The sequence below is a fragment of the Rhincodon typus genome, chromosome 17 (assembly GCF_021869965.1).
Source record: "Rhincodon typus isolate 14 chromosome 17, sRhiTyp1.1, whole genome shotgun sequence".
NCBI classification, from domain to species: domain Eukaryota; kingdom Metazoa; phylum Chordata; class Chondrichthyes; order Orectolobiformes; family Rhincodontidae; genus Rhincodon; species Rhincodon typus.
This window is the reverse complement of record NC_063348.1, coordinates 35,060,927-35,087,061: the sequence shown is the minus strand read 5'-3', so window position 1 is coordinate 35,087,061 and position 26,135 is coordinate 35,060,927. Positions and strand designations below refer to the sequence as shown.

The following is a 26,135-nucleotide window of genomic DNA, read 5'->3' as shown; positions in this document are numbered from 1 at the left end:
TGCTGCTTGGCCTGCTGTGTTCATCCAGCCCTGCACCTTGTTGTCTCTGTTGAGAATATGGAGCTCACTTGCACATGAGCTGTTAAGATGCATTTCAGGGGAAGCTAGATAAGTACAGGAGGTAGGGAGAAATAGAACGACGTGTTGATGGAGGAGATGAAGAAGTGTTGGAGAAAGCATACATGGAACAGAAATGTATTGGGCCTAATGGACTGTTCATTCCATTTATCATGTAACTAGTTTATGTAAAACAAGTCCTTGATGTGGCTTGGCAATAGTGAGTGAGATCATGGCACTATTACTGTAACCATGATTTTATTTATTTATTCTTGGATGTGAGTGTCCCTGGCAAGGTCAACATTTATTGATCGTGGGGTGTACTGATCTATTTATTCACTTATTTATTGCTAATATTTTTGAATTAGGTGGCAGAGTGGATCAATTCAAAGAGTAACTAAGATTCTACCTCATTGTCGTGGGTGTGGAGTCACTATGTAGCTCAGAGTGGGTCAGGATAGCAGATTTTCTTTGCTAAGAGGCATTAGAACCAAAAGTTTTTACAAGGGTTTGATAGTTATTTGTTCACTATTACTAAGATTTCCCTTTTATTTCAGATTTATTCATAATTTGAATTTAAATTCCACCAGCTGCCTTGAAATGAGATTTAAACCCATGCCCACAAACAGTTAACCCAAGCTTTGGGATTATTAGTCCAGTGATATTACCATTATACCAATGTCCTTCTATTTGAAATGTCATTTATTAATTCCCCATACAGGAGTGAAGCTTTGGTTCAGCGGTAACCTTCCTGTGAAACAAAATGCCTGAACTTTGAGCATCTCTCCAGATAACTCCGGCTCTGTCATCCCATGGTTTCTGCTTCATCATAGCAACCTAATATTTTACAGCATTGTGTACTGGAGCAGTATGTAATTCTATTGTAGGAGTTAATGATTGGTGTGTGTGTCTCTCTGCAGGTCTGGCAGTGTGGGGGCAGTGTCGAGGTTCTCCCTTGTTCCAGACTCGCTCATATTGAGAGAGCTCACAAGCCCTACACTGAGGATCTGACTGTGCATGTCCGTAGAAATGCACTGAGAGTAGCAGAGGTCTGGATGGACGAGTTCAGAAGTCATGTCTACATGGCCTGGAGCATTCCGATTGAGGTGGGTCAATAGGAAGACATCTGCAAATCCCTTTACTTCCTTTGATGGATCTGATTGCCTGCATTCTGACTGTATGCCAGAAATCAAACTTTAAGATTTGAACTCCCCTTTGCCCTACCACCAACCCCACCTTAACCTCTCAACTCAAACTCACTGATTATTTGGTGTTAAAACTCCCATGTCTGCTGCTCCTCTGAATCCTACCTGTGTTTCACTTCTACAAAGTGCCATTGAGAGTCAGGTGGTGAGGGCTTCGGCTGTTTGAGAATGTACAAGTGGCCTTTCAGTTTAAATGCTACTCGTGTCTGAAAAACCTCTACTTTCTCCTGAATGATGCGCATAAATTTGTTTAATAACATCAGGCCAGGCATGACTGAGCTACACCAGCCTGGGGAAAGTGGCGTACACAGCTTCGGAAGACCATATATGTGTACGTTCACCTAATGTAAAGCCATTTCCAACTTTCTGTGTGCATGTTCTTAATTTTGCCTAATCAGAGTTTCACCTATCAATAAAATAACTGGGGAACAGGAGACGTATTGAGCAGTAATTCACTGGATTATTTTAGGAGATGCACAAGTAATTTGAAGAGGATTAAGGTTGACTGAAGTGTTCGAAGTCTTGATTCGAATCACCACAGGGGAAGCCACGGCTCAGTGGATGTGCAATGCTTCTCAGTCACGCTGTTCAAATTTTAGTTCAGTTGCTTGAATGCACCATTGTGCTCCTCTGCCAGTGAGTTTGAAAGCAGAAAGGGGATATAAAATCCAACTTGTTCATGGCATGGCTACCTGCTCTCACCCCACCCCAACTTTGCCAACTGCGAAAAAGCATTGAACAGCCGACACACCGTTGGCCAATTGAAGCCATCAGTTGAGCTATTAATGTTCACTAAAGGCTTCATTCTGCTGCCATTGGTGCCAGGAAAAGCCCATGCCAAGCAATCAGCTGGGCAGCATTCCCCTTTGAGTAGCTGTCTTGTGGCACAATGGTAGTTTCCCTACCCCTGGACTGGGAGATTTTGGTTGAAGTCCCACCTACCCCAGAGGTGTGTACTAACAGCTCTGGACTGGTTTAGTTCGGAAAATAGGTTAAATTTTTTTAAAAAATTAAAATCATGTGGCCAGGCCCCCCTACCCCAACACCAGAGAGTTGATCTTCCACACCACCCCTCCCTCCAATTTTCTCCTCCTCTCAAACTTTGAGCATCCCATTACCTCCACCAACCCTGCCAGGATGGCACCCAGTGAGAACCCCAACCACATACAATGTTTTCGAGCATAACTCACCCGGTCAACCTCTGACCGCAGTACCGGCAGTGGCCATTGCTCCCGGTGGCACTAATACTGCATAGCTGCCATCCTCTGATTGATTGTTCTGATTTTCTCTGAGACCTGTGATCTTGAGGAATGGAAATCCTGCTTTCAACCTATTAACAGTCAATCGGCTATTAAATGGACTCAAGGGCACTATTCTTTGCCTGGACAGGCCACTCTCTCTTGAGGTTTTTGCTGAGAGAAGTGGTGCAGTGGCACCATGGTGCCATTCAAAAGCCAACCCATAGCCTTAGTTGATGATCCCAGTGCCAGTACTGAGGGAGTGTTACTGATGCCATTTTTCAGACATTAAACTGAGGCCCTGTTGGCCCCCTCAGATGACCATAAGAGATGTAGTGAGACTTGTTTGAAGAAAAGCAGTGGAAATTCTGCCCAGCGTCCCGGCTCAATGTTTATCCCTTAGTCACCATCCCTGAAACAGATGATCTGGCTGTTATTGCACTGCTCTTCGTCGAAGCTTTCTGTTCACAAATTGGCTGCCCTACATTACAACAGTGAGTACTCTTCCAAAGGATGGAATTGGCTGTAAAGCACTTTGGTGATGAAGGATGGTGTATAAGTGATTTCTTGTTTTCCAGGTAAAGGAGTTTTTGTTTTCATTGTTTTGCTGCAATTTTATAACATTGGTGAAGTTTTAAAATGGCCTTTAAAAATGACTTAAAGCAGCGATGCTTTCAGGTTAGAGATGTCTGACTCAGCATCTCTATATCTCACCGAGCGTGCTGACCACAATAAAGTCTTGTATTTATATATCATCTTGAATGTACAGAATGATATCACATAGCTTCACAAAGACAATGAAGAAAAGTGATTAATGAGCCAAAGAGAGGTTAAAAGGACGATCTAATTGGTCTTGAAGGAGGAGAGAGAGAGGGGAGAAAGAGGAAACTGCAGATTATTGGAAGGAGCCATAACCTCTTCATTTAACTCTTCATTAAATTACAATTTAAATACCTTCAAGCAACTGTACGAATTAAGTAATTCTATCTTGTCAAATTATAAGAATCCATCAACGAGTCATATATTAAGTCCTGATCATTGATTACAAAATCAAACCTGTATCTGAACATTGCTTTAAGTATTAGTTTAAATGATTTGATTAGTTAACTCACACCAAATTCTGCTCACACATCCCCCAACTGACGGCTCTGACTTCCAGTTTAGCAATGTTTCAATTTTACAATTTTCATCCTTGCTTTGATTCCCTTCATGGTCTCATTCCTTTCCTATTCTATAATTACTTATAACCCTCTGAAGTATTTGTGTTTCTCTAATTCAGGTCTCTCTCAATTTTCATTGTCCACCATTGGTGGCAGAGCTTTTAAGCATCTGGGCTCTGAGGTTGGGAATTCCATCCTTAAAACTTGCAACTTCTCTACTTCCCTTTCCTCTTTTAAGCGCTCCCTAAATCTACCACTTTCATCAAGCCTTTGGTCAGCTGTCCAAATATCTCCAGTGGCTTGATGTCAAATTTTGTTTGATAACACTCCTGTGAAGCATCTCAGAGCATTTTATGATGTACATAAATGCTAATTGTTTTGTCACACTGTCTAAATGCTGTCATTAAGGAAGTTTTTTTTTATACGCAGTTCTTCCAGTTATAATTATCTGCAAGGATTCAACACTTGAGTGCTTTGTTCTTTTTCTTCTTGTGTCTGCAGAATTCAGGGATTGATATTGGAGACATTTCAGACAGAAAAGCTCTGAGGCAGCGATTACAATGCAAGAGCTTTAAATGGTATCTACACAATGTGTACCCTGAGATGAGAGTGTACATGGATACCGTGGCCTATGGTATGGTAAGGACAGCCTTCTATTACTCATGGGTCTTAACTTAAGCCGGTGATCGGGTGAAGGATATAAGGTGGAATGATCAGGCATTGGGGGTGTGTGGCGGGAGGGTGGGTGTGAAGTGAGGGCTAGAGGATATACACCTGGGGCAAAAATCCCAGAACATCGAGGTGGCCCTATTAAGCAGCCTGCCTGAGGCCCCCACACTGTTTCCAGGGTCCGACTCCAGCTCACATCTTCCCACCATCACTCTGAACAGAATTCCAGCCATTCGGGTACTCAGATACCCCTGAGACAGGTTTGGAATGTCCAGAAATTTCACAAATCTGTGCACCAGATTCAAGAGTGAAAATTCAGACCTATGAATCTATTTGTCAAACAATATTTCCCTTTCATAAAGCCACGTTGACTCTGACTAATCATATCATGATTTTCCAAGTGCTTTCTTACCATATCATATTCTCTAATACTGACATCAGGCTAACAGACCTGTAGTTCCCTGTTTTCTCTCTCTCCCTTAATAGCAAATATTTGTTACCTTCCAATCCACTGGGATTGTCACAGAATCTAAGGAATGCTGCAAGTTCAAACTAGTGATCCACTAGGTCTGTAGCCAGAGTACAGGCACTCCAGTCCTAGAGCCTTGTTAACTTTTGAACTCATTAATTTGTTCAGTATTTTCTCTTGACAAATTAATTACCTTCTTGTTCCTCACTTTTGTCCCTAAAAGGCATAGAAGTTAATCCCGGGGTTCCTGGCCAATACTTACCACACAAGCAACATCATGTAAAACAACAATTCACCTCTCCCACCTATCCGCTCCTCCCACCTCAACCCCCACCCCAGCCCCTCCTACCTACCAGCCTCATCCCTGGCTCCTTGACATGTCCGTCTTGCCTTGACTGACCAACGCCCACCCTAACACCCCACCTACACTCACCTTTACTGGCTCCATCCCCGCCTCCTTGACCTGTCCGTCTCCTCTCCACCTATCTGCTCCTTTATCCATCTTCCATCCGCGCCCCCCCCCACCTCTATTTATTTCAGAATCCCCTTCCCCTCCCCCATTTCTGAAGAAGGGCCCAGACCCGAAACGTCAGCTTTCCTGCTCCTCTGATGCTCCTTCGCCTGCTGTGTTCATCCAGCTCTACACCTTGTTACCTCACATTCACCTAGTCATTGAGATTTTGCTGTTTGTGGGATCTTGCTGTGTGCATGTTATCAGCCACGTTTCCTACATTACATGAATACTAAACTTCCCAAGCAGTTCATTAGTTGTACAGTGTTTTGAGAGTAACCCCTAAATATTTATCTTGTTCTTCTACTTTTCACTTCTATTAAAACTCTCCAAAGCAGTCAAGAGTCACACTATTCCTGGAAATACGAGCTTTCTGCGCACAATCACATTTGCTGGCAGTAATAAATTAATATTCAATTTTTCCTTTAAAGGTATTGCTGGAGGGTGGAATTCCATGTAATGTAGTCAACATTATTCAATGGATGAGTGGCTGTGTCACAGGCAGCCTAAACACAAGGACAAATAAATTGGGATTTAACTTGTAGCAATTTGCACTAAAGTGGTTGCTTCCCTATATGCTGGGATAAGGATTGGATGTTGTGCGGGGAGTCCAGTCTGTACCAGCAAGAAATATAAGAGCATATAACAGTATAAAAAGTAGAAGATTGCAGCTAAAACAATCTCATAAAGGATGAGACTGGAGGAATTAATGGGAAACAAGGAAATAGAAGACCCTTTGAACAAGTATTTTGTTTCTATCTTTGTGATAAAAGACAAATAGTATTTCAAGAATGACAGAAAATCCAGGAACAAAATGGATGGTGGAACTTAAAACAATCACTATTGTTAGAAAATAGTATCAGCAAAACAGAAGTGCCAGGCAATGACCACTCCAACAAGAGGGAATCGCCCCATGACAGAAATGGCAATACTATAGGTGAACCTCCTACCATCAACATTCTTGGGGTTACAGGTAGCAGAAACTGAACTGGACCAGCCATATAACCACTGTGCTAGAACACCAAATAAGAGTTGGGAAATCTGCAATGAGAAACTCACATCCTGACCTCCCAAAGCCTGTCCAGTAGCTTCAAGGTGCAGGTCAGGAGTGTGATAGACTGTGTGGAGCAGCACGGTGGCTCAGTGGTTAGCATTGCAGCCTCACACTGCCAGGGACCCGGGTTCAATCCCAGCCTTGGGTGACTGTCCGTGTGGAGTCTGCACGTTCTCCCCATGGCTGTGTGGGTTTCCTCCAGGTACTCTGGTTTCCTCCCACAGTCTAAAGATGTGGAAGTTGGGTGGATTGGCCATGCTAAATTGCCCCTAATGTCCAGGGATGTGCAGGCTAAGTGGATTAGTGGAAATGTAGGGTTACAGGGATAGGGTAAAGGGGTGGGTTTGGGTGGGGTGCACTTTGGAGGGTCAGAGTGGACTTGATGGGCAAAAGGGCCTATTTCCACTATGTAGGGATTCTATAAGCTCTCCACTTGCCTGGATGAGTGCAGCCCCAACAACATTTAAGAGACTTGACACTATCAAGGATAGAGTAGCCCACTTTTTGGCAACTCATCCACAACCTGGAATACTTGTTCCCTCCAACTCTGATGCACAGCAGCAACAGTGTGCACCATCTACAAGATGCATTGCAGCAACTCAACAAGACTTCTTCAACAGCACCTTCAAAACCCTCAACCTCTACCACCAGGAAGGATAAAGGCGTGGGAACACCACCACCTACAAGGTGCCTTTCAAGTCTCGCACCATTTTGATTTGGAGCTTTCCTACAAAAAACTGCATGCTAAATAAAAATAACTTTCCTATAAGAAAATACCTTATGAGAATAAGTCCCATTCCTGACCTGTAATTTTTATATTGAAAACCTAATAGTTGCCATGATCTTAACTTTCTAACTTTTAATAATGTAAAAGCTATTAATAACTTACTATCTCTTTTGGTTTACCTTTTGATTTCTACCTCCCACCTCCCACTCAACACCTCTCCCGATTCTCCCTCACGTTCCCTTTCTCTCTCGGCCTCCTCTCTCAACCCTCCAGCTCACTGACCATTCTCTCCTCGTCCCCACTGCTCCCTCTCCCAACCCTCCAGATCATTGACCCTCCCAATCACTTCCTCGTCCCTTCGCTGAAACCTCTGACTTACCTGCTCCCTGCCCAGGGGTTCCAGGGAAAGAGGGACTGAATAGAAGGGTTGAGGAAAGAGGCACCAAATGGGAAGGAGACAGTGAGTGGGAGGGTAGTGAATTCAAAGTTAAGGGTGTGGGAAATGTGATTTTGGTAGGAAGAATATGGAGAGACAAGACAAAACAAAGGACACAATTCTAAGAAGGATGCAGGGCAAAGAGACCTGGGACTGTATGTATATGTTATTTAATGTGCGAGCAAGGATGTGAGAGCAGTTAATAAATCATGCAGTCTTTATTAATTGCGGTATGGAATACAAGAGCCTGTATGAAATACTTATTTGGACTCAGCTGGAGTTTTAATTCCAGGTTAGAGAGGATGTGAAATTGGAAAGGATGCAGAAAAGATTCATCAAAGACTCAAGGATGAAGGAATTCATTTATCAAGGTCGATTGGAGAAGTTAGGACTGTTTTGATTGAAAAAAGCAAGCTAAGAGGAGATCTGTTTTGAGAAGTCTGGACAGATTAGACAGGGAGACACGGTTCCCACTTGTGAAGGGATCGAGAATGAGAAGGCAGAGATTTAAAGTAATTGGTAAAAGAAACACAAATAATGTGAGGAAAAAGAAGCCTTTCCACACAGTTTAGGCCTGGAATGCACTGCCTGAGTGTGATGGTGGCAGGTTCACTCAATATATTCTAAAGGGAATGAGACCGTTATCTGTAATGAAAGAATGTGAAAGGTTATGGGAGGAAGGTAGCGGAATGGCACTAAGTGAATTGTTCATTCAGAGTCAGTGTAGACATGATGGATGAATGGCCTCCTTCTGCTCTACGATAATTCTGATTTTGTTCAGTGATAAATCCTAGCAATATCACCTACTACAAGCATGTTTTATTTCTCTATATATTACAGCTCAAAAATTCCTTGAAAAATGATTTGTGTCTTGATCGGGGACCGGACACGGACAATATTCCAATTATGTATGTTTGTCATGGAATGGTGTCACAGGTATGTGCAATGAATGATGGAGATACAAGCCCATAATATCAGTGGTCACTGTGAGAGGGCTGTGTGTCTGATCATGGGGTGAACATTAGCGCATAGGAACAAACAAACATATGGAATATACACACACACACATATGGAATATACATATGTCTACAACCCTGGGACTACCAAAGACCTTCTGGTTTGTGCGACCTGTCTCACAAGACTGAATTCTCATTTATTGCAATATGTGGTTGATCCACTGGAGAATAGGTAACCTTCTGACAAAGGTGAAAGTAAACCAGATTCAGGCCAATTTGGGAAAGTAAACCCAGGAAATTGCTCTCTCCCTCCCCTTTTTGTCACGATCTTACAGGCCATTCACAAAAGTCGCTGCAGGATTTCCAACCATCTTGTAGTGACTCTGAAAAATGCGCTCTTTAGGAATTGAAAGGAGAAAGTCGTTTCATAAGAAATATGAGCAGTGCTAATGTTTCACACAACATTAGCAAAGGTTTGAAGATTTTTCGATAGGGAGAGCATAAATCTGAATCTTGAAAGCAACCCATTCCCCCCATGCCCCTCAGGCAAATGAACGTTGCAAAAGAAACTGGAGTGAAAGATGATGCAGAATTGTTTTACACAGTGAGTTGATCTGATCTCGATTGTGCGATCCAAGAGGGCAATGGAAGCAGATTCAATAGCAGCCTTCGAAAGAGAATTAGATAAATACTTGTAAAATGTGCAGGACTATGGGGAAATTCTGGGTGGTGGGACTGATTGGCTGCTCTTTCAAAGAGCCGCAACAAGAATGATGGGCTGAATATCCTCTTACTGTATCATCTTATGATTTTTTTACAAGATGGGGAACTAAGTCATTTGTTTTCATATTTCACACCTTTCACATTGTTGCCAAATTGATTTCAATAAATCTGGAACTGTGTGAATTGTAGTGGTATAAAAGGGCCAGATTGTGGTTAAAATCAATGTGTTTCACCAATGTGGGACACTTACCTACTCTGACCTACCTGTAGATCCATTCAAACTATGTATCTAGCACTGAATGTCGTCAGGGAACCTAGAAATGAGCAATAACTGCAGCCTTGTTAAACAGCTACACTCTTAAGAGCATATTGGGAGGTAGCTCCTCTGCCAAATGGTGCAACAATTTAATTTTGAGTTGTAGCTTTGCATTCATCTTTGCTTGTTGCCTGTATCCTAACTCCAAGTCCCATTCCAAGTCCCATTCACCCATTACCCGTAAACTCACTGATTTGTATAAACCCCCAACCACCTTGATTTGAACATATGCATTCATGATTTTAAGTCATTCCATGGCTTTGGTCCTCCCTCCTGCCCAACAGTCCTCTGAGATCTCTCCGCTCCAGAAAGTTTAATATCTTGCACATACCTGATTTTAATTACTCCATTGTTGGGACAATGACTCCAGCTGTGCAGCGACAAAGACAAATCTCTGAAATTCTCTTTTCAAACCTCTCTCCCGCTCCGCCTTATGAGGAAGGTTGTTTCCCCTTGCGGGGGACTCTACGACCAGATGGCATAATCTCAGAATAAGGAGTCACACATTTAACACAGATATGAGGAGGAATTTCTTCTCTCAGAGGATAGTGCATCTGTGGAATTCATTACCTAAGAGGGCTGTTGAGACTGGGTCACTGAGTATATTCAAAGCCAAGGTAGATTCTTAATCAGCAAGGGAATCAGGGAGTTATGGGGAAAAGGCAGGAAAATGGAATTGAGGATTATCAGATCAGCCACGATCTCACTGAATAGCAGAGCAAAGTTGACGGGCTGATGGCCTACTTCTGCTCCTATATCTAATGGTCTAGATGGGAGAAGTTTGCAGATCGGAATTTCTCTATTTCAGCCGCTTATTACAAAACAGCTGGGTGATTAAATCAAAACAAAAATTGCTGGAAATATTCATCAAGTCAGGCAGCAGCTCCTAAAGTTATAAACTCAGAGTTTTATACAGCATGTACAAAGGTTCCTCATACTGCAGTTTGTGAAACATACATGGCTGAGATTACCCACAGTACCTAGACTTAGTCTTACTCCCCTGTAGTGAAAGCAACAGTTCATGTTTCAGATTTTACTTTAATTTGTGCATGGTCTGCGGATGCCACTTGCTGGGCCATTCCTAATTACCCAGAGGATAGTTAAAAGTCAATGATGTAGCTGTTCTTCTGGATTCACAAGTAGGCCAGAACAGATTTCTATCTCTTTCATGTATTAGTCAGCCAGATGGATTTTTATAACAGAGATAGTGGGAACTGCCGATGCTGGAGAATCTGAGATAACAAGGTGTAGAGCTGGTTGAACACAGCAGGCCAAGCAGCATCAGAGGAGCAGGAAGGCTGACGTTTCGGGCCTAGACCCTTCATCAGAAATGGGGGAGGGGAAGGGGGTTCTGAAATAAATAAATATCCACCTCCCCCTCTCTCCCTATTTATTTCAGAACCCCCTCCCCCTCCCCCATTTCTGAAGAAGGGTCTAGGCCCGAAACATCAGCTTTCCTGCTCCTCTGATGCTGCTTGGCCTGCTGTGTTCATCCAGCTCTACAGTTTGTTATCTTGGATTTTTATAACAACTGACATGCTTATTTTAATTACATGCTGGCTGGGTCAGTTTTTATTGCCTGTCCCTAGCTGCCCTGGAGAAAGTGGTGGTAAGCTGTCTTCTTGAACAGGCGCTGTCCACATCCTGTAGATAGACCCATAATGCCCTTAGGGAGGAAATTCCAGGATTTTGACGTAGCAGCAGTGAAGGAGCAACAATATATTTCCAAGTCGGGATGGTGAATGGCTTGGAAAGCGGTTACATGGGGTGATAGTGTAAAATATAATCGTGCTGCCCTTGTCCTTCTAGATGGAATTGGCCGACAGTTTGAAATGTGCTGTCTAGGGACCTTTGGTGAATTTCTGCAGTGCATCTTATAGACAGTACACACTGCTACTACTGAGTGTCAGTGGTGGATATGGTGCCAATCAAGTAGGCTGGATGGTATCAAGCTTCTTGAGTGTTGGCACTGCATTCATCCAGGCAAGTGGGAGAGTATTCCATGACACTCCTGACTTGTGTCTTGTAAATGGTATACAGACTTTGGGGAGTCAGGAGGTGAGTTGCTCGCTGCAGGATTCCTCACCTCTGACCTGCTGTTGCGGCCACTGCAATCATATGGTGAGTCTAAGGGAGTTTCTGGTTGACAGTAACTCCAGGATGTTGGTAGTAGGGATAGTGGTTGTACGATAGCCATCAGGCCAGCTTTTTTATTCAAGATGTTACCTTAATTGTTGAGTTTAAATTTCCCCATCTGCCTTGGCAGGATTTAAGCACAAGTCCCCAGAACATCAACCTGGGCTCTGGATTACTGGGCCAGTGACGTTACCGCTACACAACCTCCTCTCTCACAAATGACCTTTGATCAGAACAGGAAGAAATAAGAGATGTAATAGGTTTTAAACTGGTACAGATTGAGGCAGGGAAAGGAGAGACCGGAGAAAGGAACAAGAAAGAAGGTTTGGGTTGCATTGGAAGAAAAATGGCAAATTGAATGATTGAGTAAGGGAAAGAGATATACTAATGTGACAGATACATTGATGGTTCATTGTTTAATTAAGAATTTCCAGCAATCTGCACCAGCATATTGGATTGTCAGTAACTTTCTGTCCAACCAACAGCTTCATTGAGAAGGGTCAGTGACCTTAAACCTCATCTATCACATTCTCATCTATTACACCCAAAGTAAAGTGCAATTCAGTTGTAACTCTGTGAGATTAAATGTGAAACAAGCTTTCATTGAAAGTAACATCTGAACAGTTAAAGCATCTTATGCATAACTGAAGTGTAGGAAAACATGAATTCTTTGTATGATTAACAGACTTCGCAGGTTTGTGTGCTTAAGTCCACACAGCACTGTTTGAACAGAGCCGTGATAAATGATCCCACAGGCTGTATTCTCTTAGCTAATTATTTAGAACAGTAAACACCAACCTTGGTTTGATTGCTGGTTTCCATGGTGATGGCCAGTCATTATGGATAAGACAGAACAGAAAGAGTTGACATTGCTTTTCTCCTGCACACCTGACATTATCCCGCAGTTAACAAGAATCAGAATCTAGTGTTTGAAGTTTTCTCTAAATACGTCACACTAAATTATCACAGTTCAAAGGAGGAGCCTTAGGCATATGTCGCAAGGAAGGAATTTTTCAGTGAAATTCATAAAGTCTATGGCACAGCAACAGGACATTTAACCCCAACCACCTGGCACGCTTACTCTCACACACTCATCTTCCAGTTTACCCCCTCAATCACCTGACACCCTAACCCTTCTTTCACCCTGCTGCCATTCTACCCCCTCATCCATTTGCATCCTACCTTCCTCGCCCACTCTCTGTGCTGTTTCCCAACAGGACTTTTGGCTATTCGTTCAAGGATTGGATGCATCACTGGTTTGGCCAGGAATTATTGTCCATTCCTAGTTGTCATGTTAGAAGGTGAGCTGCCTTCCTGAACTGTTGCAGTCTATTTGATGTAGGTGCAATGCTTTTAGTGAGGGAGTTCTATGATTTTGATCCAGTGCAGTGAAGAAATAGTGATACATTTCCAATTCAGGATGATGAGGAAATTGCAAGTTGTGGCTTCCCTTGACTTTCTAGATGGTAATGATTGCGGATTTGGAAGATGCTGACGGAGGAGCCTTGGTGAATTTTGCAGTGCATCTTGTAAATAGCACACATTGCTGCTGAGCATTGATGGAGGAGGGAGTAAATGTTTATCGATGTGGTGTCAATCATTGTCTGCTTTATCCTGAATGGTGTCAAGTCTTTTGAGTGTGGTTGGAGCTGCACTCATCTAGGCTAGTGGGGAGTATTCTGTCACTCTCCTGATTGGTGCCTTTTAGATGGTAAACAAGTTTTAAGGAGTTAATCACTAAAGAATTTCTAGCTGCTGATTTGCATTGTATTTTTATGCTTGGTCCAGCTAAGTTTCTGGTCAATGGTAACACTCAAGATTTTGATATTGTGGGATTCAGTAATGATAACTCTATTGAATGACAAGGAGTGATAGTTGGATTCTCTCTTGTTGAAGATGGTCATTGCTTGACGCTTGTGGGGCGTGAATATTACTTGTTACTTATATGCAGGTCTTGCTGTATTTGGCCATGGACTGCTTCAGTATCTGAGGCTTTGTGAATGGTGCTGAACATTGTGCAATAATTAAAAAAAATTCCCATTTCTGATCTCATAATGAAGGGAAGGTCATTGATAAAGCAGCTGAAGATGCTTGAGATAACAAGGTGTAGAGCTGGATGAACACAGCAGGCCAAGCAGCATCATAGGAGCAGGAAGGCTGACGTTTCGGGCCTAGACCCTTCATCATCCCGCAATATTTACAAATTTCACAAATTCTCACAATATTTTCTTTCTATCTAGCACTAGCCATCTGAGAAAGGATACTTCTTGTAATGATTCATGTGTTTAAGCTGGGCCATTGAATCTCCTTCATCTCTGCATTGTACTGGCTCTCTTCCATATAGGCTGGTCGCACCAGGTCATTGCAGATCTTCTCTTGGGTTTTCTTGAGTCTTCCTTGGTCTTCTGTGAATCTTCATTGAGGAGGTGGATTCTAGGTGTGTGTTTTCATCCCCAAGGCCCAGAACTTACAGAATGTTGTGTCCCTTTTGGTCAATGGAGTTATGAACTGGGTTCAAATCATCCAGTGGGGTCATGTCAACACCCTTCACTGTTGCCTTGCTGGGAGGTGTAAAGTGCACATACTCAGGTGGTCAAGGTGCCAGAAAGTCTGATTGATACTTCTCCAATAAACAGCCCTCTAGCTGGTTGTAACTTGTTCTCCTTGAAACTATGTAAATGGCAGCACGGTGGCTTGTGGCGGCACAGTGGCTCAGTGGTTAGCACTGCTGCCTCACAGCACCAGGGACCTGGATTCAATTCCACCCTGGGCGACTGTTTGTGCAGAGTTAGCACATTCTCCCCGTGTCTGCATGGGATTCCTCTAGGAGCTCTGGTTTCCTCCCACAGTCCAAAGATGTGCAGGTTAAGTGGATTGGGCTGCTAAATTGCCCATAGTGTTCAGGGATGTGTAGATTAGGTGAGTTACAGGGGGATGGGTCTGGGTGGGATGCTCTGAGCGTCAGTGTGGACTTGTTGGGCCGAAGGGCCTGTTTCCACACTGTAGGGATTATGTGATCTTTGACCTTGGTTTCCACTATTCTCTGTAGCTGATAGCTGCTGGCTGCTATTTAATTTAATTTGGCCAATTTTCTATTGGGCCCAATTTCTCTGGCTGTGGATCAATTTAAAATGTCCAATTTTGAACGTATATTCCCTCGTCCACAGATTATTGGGTCAAAATGAGAATCAGTGAGCAGTTATTGCGATGCAAGTGCTTGATAGTAATGTTGATGATCCCTTTCATTACTTGACTGATCATCAAGAGTAGATTTATGGAGCAATAATTGGCCGGTTTGGATTTGACCTACTTTTATGTACAGTACACACCTGGACAGATTTTTACATTGTTGCCAATGTTGTAGCGGTACTGAAACATTTGGATAGGTGCACGGCAAATTCTGGAGCACCGGTCTTCAGTATCATTATGTAAGGGCCCATGCCATTGCAGTATCCAGTGCCTTCAGCCATATCTCAGTATCACATGGAGTGAATCTAACTGGTTGAATCCACTGCCACCACCTGGGAGTCTCAGTCAAATAAAATCAAGGTTAGATGTTGAACAGCGCTCTACTTTAATTCTGCAATCCAGGTTCCCAAGGAATACAATCTTTCCATGTGAGTACAAATCAGAGAGTTTACTCAGTTCATGTGATGTCTGAGAAATAGTCCACTATATAATAAAGGATACAGCAGAGATGATCATTCAGCCCCTTGTATCAGTGCTATCACTTTGAGATAGATATCCAATTAGTTCTGCTCCTCCATTCTTTCACCAGAAGCCCGCACGGGTTAAAACTATTGATATTGATTGAAGAATATTAAAGGTCTATTAGCTTTGATAAGAAGTCTCAGGCAGAGCTTGGTGTAATTAAAATGCAGTGTGCGCTCACTACTCAATTCAATTAATGCAAATTTATGAAAAATGCAAATTGTATTTCAATCACTTGTGATCACTGTTCTTGAATGTTAACGAGTTATGCATCTGAGGATATAATTTTCAACCTCTGCTACATGGAATTATAGAGTTCATTTATATTCAGATTGGTCTCCCACTATTTTTGATTTCTATTTGTATTTTTCTCTCAGCCTTTCTCTTGCTGGTGTTGTTCTCGCGCACTTTTTTTACCCTCTTTGGCTCTCTCTCTCTGCTTTCACTATTTTGTTTTCCAGCAATTCCTTTTATTCTTCCTGTTCTTATTCATTTCTATTCATCTCTTCATGTATATTATTCCTGTTATGTTTATTGCACTTTGAGTGTGTTATCCATTATTCTTATTTTTCTGAATTTCTTAAGAACATTCCCTGCTTCTCCCCCTCTTCACATTCTCAATCAGTGGCACAGTTCCCATCAATTAATTGGGGCATTGTTCTCTCTCAGCAGCTTCAATCCCACAAACGAGGATAAAACCAGCTATGTGCTAATTTTCACTCATATGCACACAAGCACTTACACATATGGACACACAAAAACGTATAAGTATCAAGGCATTTTTTTATGCATTCATGAGATTAAGGTTTCACTGGTTGAGCAAGCATTAATTGCCATTCCCTGGTTGCCTTTGAGAAGGTGGTCGAGTGCTGTCTCCTTGAACCACTGTATTCCACGTGCTGAAGGCAGACCTACAATGCCATTAGGGAGGAGTTCCAGGATTTTGACCCAGCAACAATGAGGCAACGGCAATATATTTCCAAGTCAGGATGGTGAATGACTCGGAGGGAAAACTGAAGGTGTTGGTGTTTCCATTTTTCTCCTGCCCTTGTCCTCTAGGCATTGATGATTGTGGGTTTGGATGGTGCTTTTGAAGGAACCTTGGTGAATTTCTGGAGTGTGTCTTCTGGATTATACACGCTGCTACTAATGAACGTCAAAAGTGGAGGGACTGAATACTTGTGGACTGGGTGTCAGTCAAGTTGGTTGTTTTGTCCTGGATGGTGTCATGATTCAGACAAGTAGGGAATATTCCATCACACTACTGATTTGTAGATGGTGGACAAGCCTTCAGAAGTAAATAGAACGTCACAAACCATTTGTTAGCTTGGGCTGGGATTTTATGGACACCAATATTTCTGATTTCAAAAGGACTTTGAAACAGTATAGATGAAGTTTGATAGGATGTAATCTCCCAAAGTCCTACCAACATTCTAGATCTATGTGGTCCTCTATTACTGTTCAGCATCTCTAATTTTAGTTACTCCACCCAATGATGGCTATGTCTTTAATGCCTTGGCCCCTAAATTCTGGAATTCTCTCCTTGAGCATCCCCCTTTCTCCCCCTTTCTCTACCTTGCTTTCTCCTTTACGATGCTTCTACCTCTTTGACAATGCTTTGGCCATCTGCACTGGTGTCTCCACATGTGGCATGGTGTTGTATTTTGTTTTATGATGTTCATGTGAAGTGCCTTGGGTTGTTTAAATACACTATGTAAATACAAGTGATTGTTGATAGATTTTGTCAAGGATGGGTACAAGGTGACTTAATAGAGACTTGCAAGATGGTTAGTGGCTTTGGTAGAGAAAACAGAATAAAAGCTGTTAGCTCTGTCACAATTCTGGATTGGAGCACCAACATTATGTTATGATCATGGACAAGATAACCAAGTTATTTTGCAATTGAGTGGGTTGAAAAGATGGAACAGCCCAGAAAGAGAAGGCATCGTCTCCATTTATTTGACCATCCCTTCCCTCCCCACAACCCTAGTACATGATCAGTGTAAATATCACCATTTCCCAGCGAGTTTCAATTCTGACAAAGGGTCATCGGACTCGAAATGTTAGCACTGTTTCTCTCACCATGGATGCTGCCAGACCTGCTGAGTTTCTTCAGCACTTCCTGCTTTGTTTCAGATCTCTAGTATCTGCAGTTCTTTGTTTTATTTTGCTGTCTTTGTTTTATTATCCTGCAATTTAAAAGATCTGCTGATTGCAACCAAACTGAGGGCTTTGACTTGTTTTTAGACTGATAGATCCATTGATGAAATTCTGCAATCCCTGCTAACACTGAGGAGAGGAGGGCTCTCCAGTGAGATTAAAGAGAGGACTCACTCAGTTTAATAGTTTTTTTTGTCACATAGTAAAACCACAACAACAATATCACATATCACAAGGAACTCATATAGATAGTATCACGCATTGAAGGAAAGTGCACGAACTGTTTTGCTATAAATGGGGAAATAATATTATATGTATCATGTATCAAACAAAAATGCATCAACCACAATTGAGGAAACTTGCTATAATAGCATCACATACCGCAGTGAAGTTGCATTAGTATTATTGCTTATCAAAACAAATCGCACGAATGGTGTTGTCACAAACAGGAGGTAAGGTTGGGAGAATTGTACCCTCCAGGACCTGTACCTTGACCTGGTTCCTTCCATTGTTCAGAAATATTTGGAAACAGTTTTGAATTTTTTGGGACCCCAAAGATAACATTTCCATATAAAAATCTTTTGTTGTGAATATTTATCTAATCTCAATTTGTGAATTTAGCTAATCATTTCTTTCCCTTGTTTTCCTGTTGCAAATCGCTTGGCAATGTTTAAATTGTAGTCTCATTAATGAATGTAGCTGAGTGAAATTGCAGAATGAAAAGTGAGATTAATGGGCAATGCCTCTTAAAGAGCCATTATAAACATAATAGGTCAAACAGCTTCCTTGTGCGCCATAAGATTATAGCTTACAAAAGACACTTAAGACCGTAAGAAATAGGAACAAGACTAGGCTGTTTGGCCTCTTGAGCCTTCTCCACCAATCAATAGATTCATGGCTGACCCTAATAAGGTGCTTTAAAGATCCTTTACCAAGGTGGTGCTTCATTTCAAATTAAATCACTATAGCCATGATTTTGATATCAAATCCAGCTATTTGGAGTCGGGGAAACATAATAATCAGGTACAACCACCTCAAGAAATGAAGTCAATAAAGAAAGGCTTCCATTTTTTCAGAGCAGCTGGGAACTTTCATTTGAAAGTAGAACAATAAAAAATGCGATTTTTAAAAAAAGCAAGAGTTGGCCAAAAAAGTTTGGAAAGCAAAGAACGGTTCAGTTTTTGGAAATAAAGACTGAAAATAGTGTGGTAATATGGGATTTATTCTCATGTCTATGTTGAATTTAAAAATGCTTTTCCATTAAACAATATTATATTGCTTATTATTTACTGATTGTAAGAAGACAACCAAAAGGCTAATTCAGAAACTTACCAATCTTCGGTCCATCACTGACTTTTCTTCTTTCCTTGTAGTGATCTACTATATTGTTGAGACAAACATTTAAGTTAAATTACTTTCCATGGAAAATGGTCAATGATACTTGAAATATGACAAGTGCAAACACAAGTACACACCAAAGCACTTTTGTACTCAACACAGATCCAAGCAATTGTCAGTATATTTGAGTACATATCCCTCTGTGTGAACATACACACACGCACACACACACACATGCACACACGCACACACGCGCATACACACAGACGCGCGCACACACACTCATAAACCATCATTTATTTCCCATTCCTAATTTCCCTGGAGAAGTGTGTGTGAACTGCCTTCTTGATAATATACTCACACACCCAGATTTGCATACATCTGTACACATGGAAATAAACGAACAGTCAGCCTTTGTCGGAGACTGGAAACCTCAATTGTACAAATTGCTTAATGGAGAGGGTTCTGCAGTATCATTAACCAGTGTTTTTATGTTTCTGCAAATGTGCATGATTGCTACTGTTCAGGCTAATTTGCACCAATATATTTTCAGATTTATAATGAATATTATGTAAATTGAAAGTCTACAGCAAGTTACCATTCTTGCAAATCTTAATGGCATTGAGTTACTATCAGAACACTCAGTTATAATCTAAGTATAGAATCTCTGACAGGTGAGGTTAGTGCTGTCTAAGTGTTATACAAGTGGCCAATTAAGAAGTTGGATGTGCCTAATTACATTTCTGATGACTGCAATGGCTAATAGACACTGTCACTGGTCATCGTGTACTCAATATTCAAATAGGAGTGGCATATACATGAGTTGTACCCTTTCTTGTGTATTTGTGGGTAAAGTGGGAAGCAGAATGTGAAAAGTTTATTCATTGCTGAGCACCATTTCTTTTATCACCTTTGGATGATTATTGTATGGACCTGGAACTCAATTAATCTTGATCTTTAATGACCTCTCCAAGAAATCATTAATATTAGGATATTGATATTGCTGCTCAATACTCATCAGTGATACTCAACTGGAACATAAGCAATAGCTGCAGGTGTATAGGAAGATGCAAAATAGTCTTTTTTTCAAAATGGCAGCAGAGCACCAGTGCAATGTGTGCGCTCCTCAGCCCAGGAACCTGGAGTTCATCGGCTCCATCCACTTTAGTTTCTTTTCTTTCTATGCTCGTTTTTAATGTTTCCATTCATTATGGTAGCTTACCTTCTTTTAACGACTTTGGCAGAAGGTGTCTTCTCCCAGCCCAGGCCCAGTGATGACATAGCTTCTGATGTCCCAGAATGGCAGTATAGGCCTGGCGTGGTGGTCTCCCAGCATGACAGTCTCCCAGTGTGACGATCTCACAGGAGGGGCAGTCTCGGCCTGGAGTGGTGCTCTTGTTCTGTTGTGGATGTCTTCTTTGGCGGCTTCCAGGTATTCCAGCAGCCTGTCATGAAGGTCTAGTCCTGGTATGGAGGTCCATCTTGGTGTGGAAGCCTTGTCCTTGCTTTGGAGGCAGCATCTGGGTCATCCAACGGCCCAGTGTGGAGGTCTAGTCCTACCATGGAGGTCTCATCTTGACATGGCTGGATGGTCTCGGCCTTGCTTTGCTGGCAGTCTCAGCCAGGTTTTCGAACGTATCCCATTAATTGAACTGTGATGAACTGTTACATTTTTTCCATCTTATTTATGACTTCTTTCATTAATTTAGGCAAGCATGGTATAGTGATGTATAAAACTTTGTGCTGTAATTTATTTGTGAATGTACACATGACAATATATTGCCCTGCTATTCTATTCTATTCTAGTTATTTAACATCTCTACCATAGCCTGACAGTCTGATTCGCTCTGTCGCATCTATTAATGGCTGTCATAGGAGAGGGTTTAAATAGTTGAACTTTCAGGATTTAGAGAGAGGAATTTCCAAGAATTGTGCAAGGTTGTCCCTTTTCAATCTCCCGACTTTTAACTTTTCTGATCTCTAACCATGGCCATCAATAGTGATAGTTATAATTATATAATGCATTTACGATAGTAAAATATCTCAAGGTTTTCCACAGGAACAATTGTCAAACAAAATTTGACAGCAATTGGTTTCATAGGTGTGAAATGATATGACACATGGTGTAAATTTCAGACATTAAGAAAATCTTTCTAAGACAATCCTGTCCATGTAATTAATGACAAGTATATAAAACATGGATATTGATAAGAGTCAGATTGTGGGATCTTTGTTCTGTAGGGAACAAGCAACTTAATTGTATGTAATACAACATACATTCATTCACAAGAAGGGTCTGTTTCCATGCTGTACATCTCTATGACTCTAAGAGTTTAATTCATTCTTCTGGAAGATTTTTGAAATAATTCAGAATTCTCAAACAGCAAAACCATGAAAAGTGTTGCATTAATAATTATTCTAGGGATATTGGTGTCACTAGAATGGCTAGTGATTAAGGCTCATCCCTTGCACAACTGTATCTTTCCAGGCCACTTCAGAGGGCATTTAGGAATCATTATGTTGATGTGGCACTGGAGTCACACATTGGCCAAAACCAGGTGACAGAAGAAGATTTTCTTCTCTAAAGGGACATTAATGGTTTTCACGACAATCTAGTCATTTCTTGGTCATTTGTACAGATTCCAGATTTCTGACAATTGAAATCAAATTCTGAAATGACCTTGGTGGGATTTTGAACTCATTTCCTAGGTTATGACTCCAGAGATTCTGAATAACATCATGAAGGCTCCTAGTATGCCATTATTATTTGAGAATTTGGGTTCTACAATGGTAGAAAAATGGATGTGAGTTTTCCATTTCTGTGAAAATCTGACCTCATTTCAGAAAATATTGTTGAGCTTTGAGTCTAAAACAACATTTACAAGAAATTAAGTGATTTCAACTAAGTGACCGGCAAACTACCTAGAGAGATCATTGCTGAGGTGTTTGCTGCCTTGTTTCTCACATTCTCCGAAGGGGGTGAGAAAGAGAGAGACAGTCGGACCAAAAGCAGGCTCATCCTGGGGAAGAAAGCCCATAATAGCAAAGCTGCTGTTATTAACAGTTCCAAGTGGTCAAGGCTGGGGAGAAACCCTGAGTTGCCTAGAGTCAGTGAGAAGAAAGCTCAAGAAGCAGAACACTGTGGGGATGTGTCAGAAAGAAAGACGTGATACAAGTTTGTGAAGGCATGACTTTAGGGAACTTATGTTAACTAATAAGTAAGTTGAGTTAACAGCCTATTTTTAAGGGTGTCTGGAGACAGACATTCGGTAAAGAAAATAGCACCAAGTGAATACATAGAATTAGGAAACCAACTGCAGCCATACCAGCTGAGCAAGCAGCTTTAGAGTGGAGATAGAGGGGACTTTTCACCTGGTATGGAGGGAAGGTCTTACGAGGAAAGGTTGAGAGAGCTAGGGCTTTTCTCTTCAGAACGACAAAGGATGAGAGGTGACTTGATCGAGGTGTACAAAGTGATCAGAGGTATAGATAGAGTGGACTGCCAGAGACTTGTTCCTAGGGTGGAGGTAGCTATTATGAGGGGATATAGTTTTAAAGTGAGTGGAGGTAGATATAGGGGAGACGTCAGAGGTAGGTTCTTTACTCAGAGAATGGTCGGGGCGTGGAATGCATTGCCGGAGAGGGTAGTGGAGTCGGCCTCATTATGGGCATTTAAGTGACTATTAGATAGGCATATGGATGATAGTATAAGGTAGGGGTGGAGGTTAGATAGACCTTAGGTTTAGGGTAAAAGTTCGGCACAACATCGTGGGCCGAAGGGCCTGTACTGTGCTGTACTGTTCTATGTTCTATGTTCTATGTTCTATGCTCTATGTTCACTGGAGTTTGTGTGTCTGTGAGGGTAGTGCTGGGGTAAAAGAGATGAATCTTTATTTATGATGTTTGTTATGATATTGTTCAAGTAGCTCTTGGATAGTGTCTTGTAGATTGTGTTTTTATTTTGTGTAACAAACTTTTATGTTATTTTATTAAAAGTATTTTGGCAGTCTCTTGTGAGTATATTCAATAATTGATCTCTACAGTAAAGGAAAAGAAAAGATTGAATACCGTTACTACTTAATCTTGCCCCCTTGACATGCATTTTGTTATCTCCCATATGTTGGAGAGAAACTATCATAGAAATCCCTACAATGTGGAAACAGACCATTCAGTCCATTAAATCCAAATCACCCCTCAGAAGAGCATCCCACCCTTACTCAACCCCCTACCCTATCCCTATAACCCTGCATTTCCCATGGTTAATTCACCTAACCTTCACATCCCTGGACCCTATAGGAAATTTAGAATGGCCAATCCTCCTAACCCTGCACACCTTTGGACTATGGGAAGAAAACCAGAGCACCCACACACAGGTATAATGTGCAAACTCCACACAGACAGTCACCCAAGGGTAGAATCGAACCCAGGTTCCTGATGCTTTGAGGCAACAGTGCTAACCACTGAGCCACCATGCTGCCCCTGGATGGTGATCATTCCCAACACAAAAGTCACAGCGTGTACCTGGCGGATCGAGCTCACTGATAGCTCCTCTGGGCTTCCATCCTGAACAGCAGTCATCAACATCTCCAAGCACACCCTCCAGGGGCAGCATCTGCCTACACCTCCCATTCATTGAAATTGGCATTGAACATGGGCCAGTCTCTCAGCTTCATCATGGCATATCTCTAACCAACTTACAATACAGTTCTACCCTTCAATGCTGCACTTTGGAGTGCATTGGCACCCTTCATTATAATACTGCCGCTAGGCCATTTTGCACATAGGGGCAGACACCCAACTGATGGATTCAACCAGGGCATCTCTCAGGGCTCCTCAGATATTCTCTTAGTGCTCAGTCACTTTATACCTGTCTGGATGCTCACAGCATTCCTGCCTTGCCTTAACATTCTGAGCTTTGTCCCCTCAGTCATTCTTTAAAAGCTCACAGTTCTTCTGTCTTACCTTGCTTTTTAGCACTGACACAAAGCCAAAGGGCTTGTCATGTTTGTGCGTTGTAAGAAGCGATCAGACAGGGGGTGGATCCATTGTTTTACAGCACTGTGCTACGTCAGTGTTATACCTGCACCGTGTGCCAACAGTTTATGTGGCAACACACATGCTTCCACCAAATGGCCATGTCTCAATGTCTCCTCAGTCAGGCCAAGGGAGACAACCTTCAGTTAGAGGGTACCAGCAAAGTAAGTCAAGGGTATTGTCCAGTATCAGTCCAGGGGCTTGAATATGGTCAGTGGGTAGCATCCAGAACCAGTACTTCTACAGTCTGGGGAATGGACCACAGACAGTCCTTCAAGTCCAGTTCAACCAGTCTGGGGATTCGTGGTCAGTCATTTGGGGAGCTACACAATTATTCATCTCTCATCATGTTCATTCATCATTTGGGGCTGCCTCTTAAAGTTGATCAAAGCAGTTGGAAACCAGAGTCCTGGTGGTCTGTTACAGAAAATCAAGGGCATTTTATCAGGGAACACTCCTGGGGTAGGGAAGTTGAGGGGATTGGAGGTTGTCACTGGGATGGAGAGGGAATAATAATTGTATGTGGGGGAGGGCAACTCAAAAATGTAAAGGGGTGAAAATGATAGATCATGGGAGGACAAAGGGTATTGCAGGACGGGGTCGTCAACAATGATCACTGTATGGGTCTCAATGAGGGGACAGTATGTTATTATGTTTGCCATGATTCCTCCATATGCCTGAGACTCAGTAGGTAAAGTGGGGAGCTGGACAGTTAAATAAAAGAGCTGGGAGGGAACATGGAAGTGTTGATGGAGTTGACATAGAGGGCAAGGAAGAAGAAATGTGATATTTGATTGGACCAACCAGAGTCACACAACCAGAGGTCGAGCCTGTGACTCACTCAGAATGGCTGCTGTTACCTTCCACCATTATCCAATCCATAAATGCACAATGGAAGTAAAAGTGGCTGCGACCAAACTTGGAGTGGGCAGAGGAAGCACTTCATTCCCTGAGGAAGGAGTTTCAACATCCGTGTGATGTGAGGCCCTACAAAGGGCAATGGCTTTAAACAGGCAGCCACATATTAAAGACATCTGTTACACAAAATGCTGTATGAGCACCTCATGCATTGACATTTACTAAAATTCCTGGCCCTGAGCACTCTTGACAACAACATTCAACATTCCAAATCAATCCCACTAATGGCTGTGAGGCACAAGTAATGCCTTGCAGCCTGAAAAGATTCACCTTAGTTAGCAGAGTGGCAAACGCTTTCCAAGATCCCACAAGTGCAGGAACTTCTCAATTCACACCATTGGACAATAAAACTTCCACACTGTTATTCCATGTGCAACAGAATTAGAATTTGCTTTATTGCCACATGTACTCAAGTACAGGAGTACAGTGAAAAGTTTACAATGTTGCCACACGTGGTGCCATCTCAGGTACAAAGTACATGAATGGTGCTGAACATTGAACAATCATTGGCAAACATCCTCACGTCTGATCTTATGATAGACAGAAGGTTATTGATGCAGCGGTTGAAGACGGTTGGGCCTAGGACACTACCCTGAGGAACTCCTGCAGAGATGTCCTGGACCTGAGATGACTGACTTTGAACAACCACAACCATTTTCCTATGTGCCAGGTCTGACTCCAACCACTGGAGAGTTTGCCCCCTGATACCCAATGATTCCAGTTTTGGTAGGGGTCCTTGATGCCACTGTGTCATATGAGGATTTGAAGTCAAGTCACAGTCTTTTGTCCATGTTTGAACCAAGGCTGTAATGAGGTCAGGAGCTGAGTGGCCCTGGTGGAACCCAAACTGGGTGTCACTGAGCAGGTTATCACTGAGCAGGTGCTGCTTGATAACTCAGCGGATTACAGCTTTCATCACTTTACTGGTGATCAAGAATAGACTGATAGTGCGGTAGCTGGCTGGGTTGGATTTGTTCTGCTTTTTGTGTACAGGACATAACTGGGCAGGTAGATGCGTGTGTTGCCTCAGCTAACTGAGACTTAGCTGGTTTATGGCAAAATTCAGCCCTCTGCAATTATTTACACATTATGAGGATATGATATACATTCTTAGGAGGACGTGGTCTTTGCTCTAACTCCTTCAAGATCCTTTGTTACTCTCACTACCAGTCATCATAACATCATAGTGGATGCTCCCAATTAGCATTCACCCTTTCAGACCCAGCTCTGACTAAATAAAAGAGAATCAGAGATAGTAGGAACTGCAGATGCCGGAGATCCGAGACAACAAGGTGCAGAGCTGGATGAACACGGCAG

General features: G+C 42.2%; 1 protein-coding gene across 1 annotated transcript in view; it reads left to right on the top strand.

The window, feature by feature from the left end:
* Nucleotides 1-26,135, top strand: part of galnt18b (UDP-N-acetyl-alpha-D-galactosamine:polypeptide N-acetylgalactosaminyltransferase 18b) — a 236,023-nt gene that overhangs the window by 163,660 nt on the left and 46,228 nt on the right. Inside the window, exons 7-9 of the mRNA XM_048607031.1 lie at nucleotides 978-1,163; nucleotides 4,162-4,299; nucleotides 8,367-8,462. Coding sequence (XP_048462988.1) covers nucleotides 978-1,163; nucleotides 4,162-4,299; nucleotides 8,367-8,462 — 420 coding nt within the window. The remainder of the gene's footprint in view (nucleotides 1-977; nucleotides 1,164-4,161; nucleotides 4,300-8,366; nucleotides 8,463-26,135) is intronic.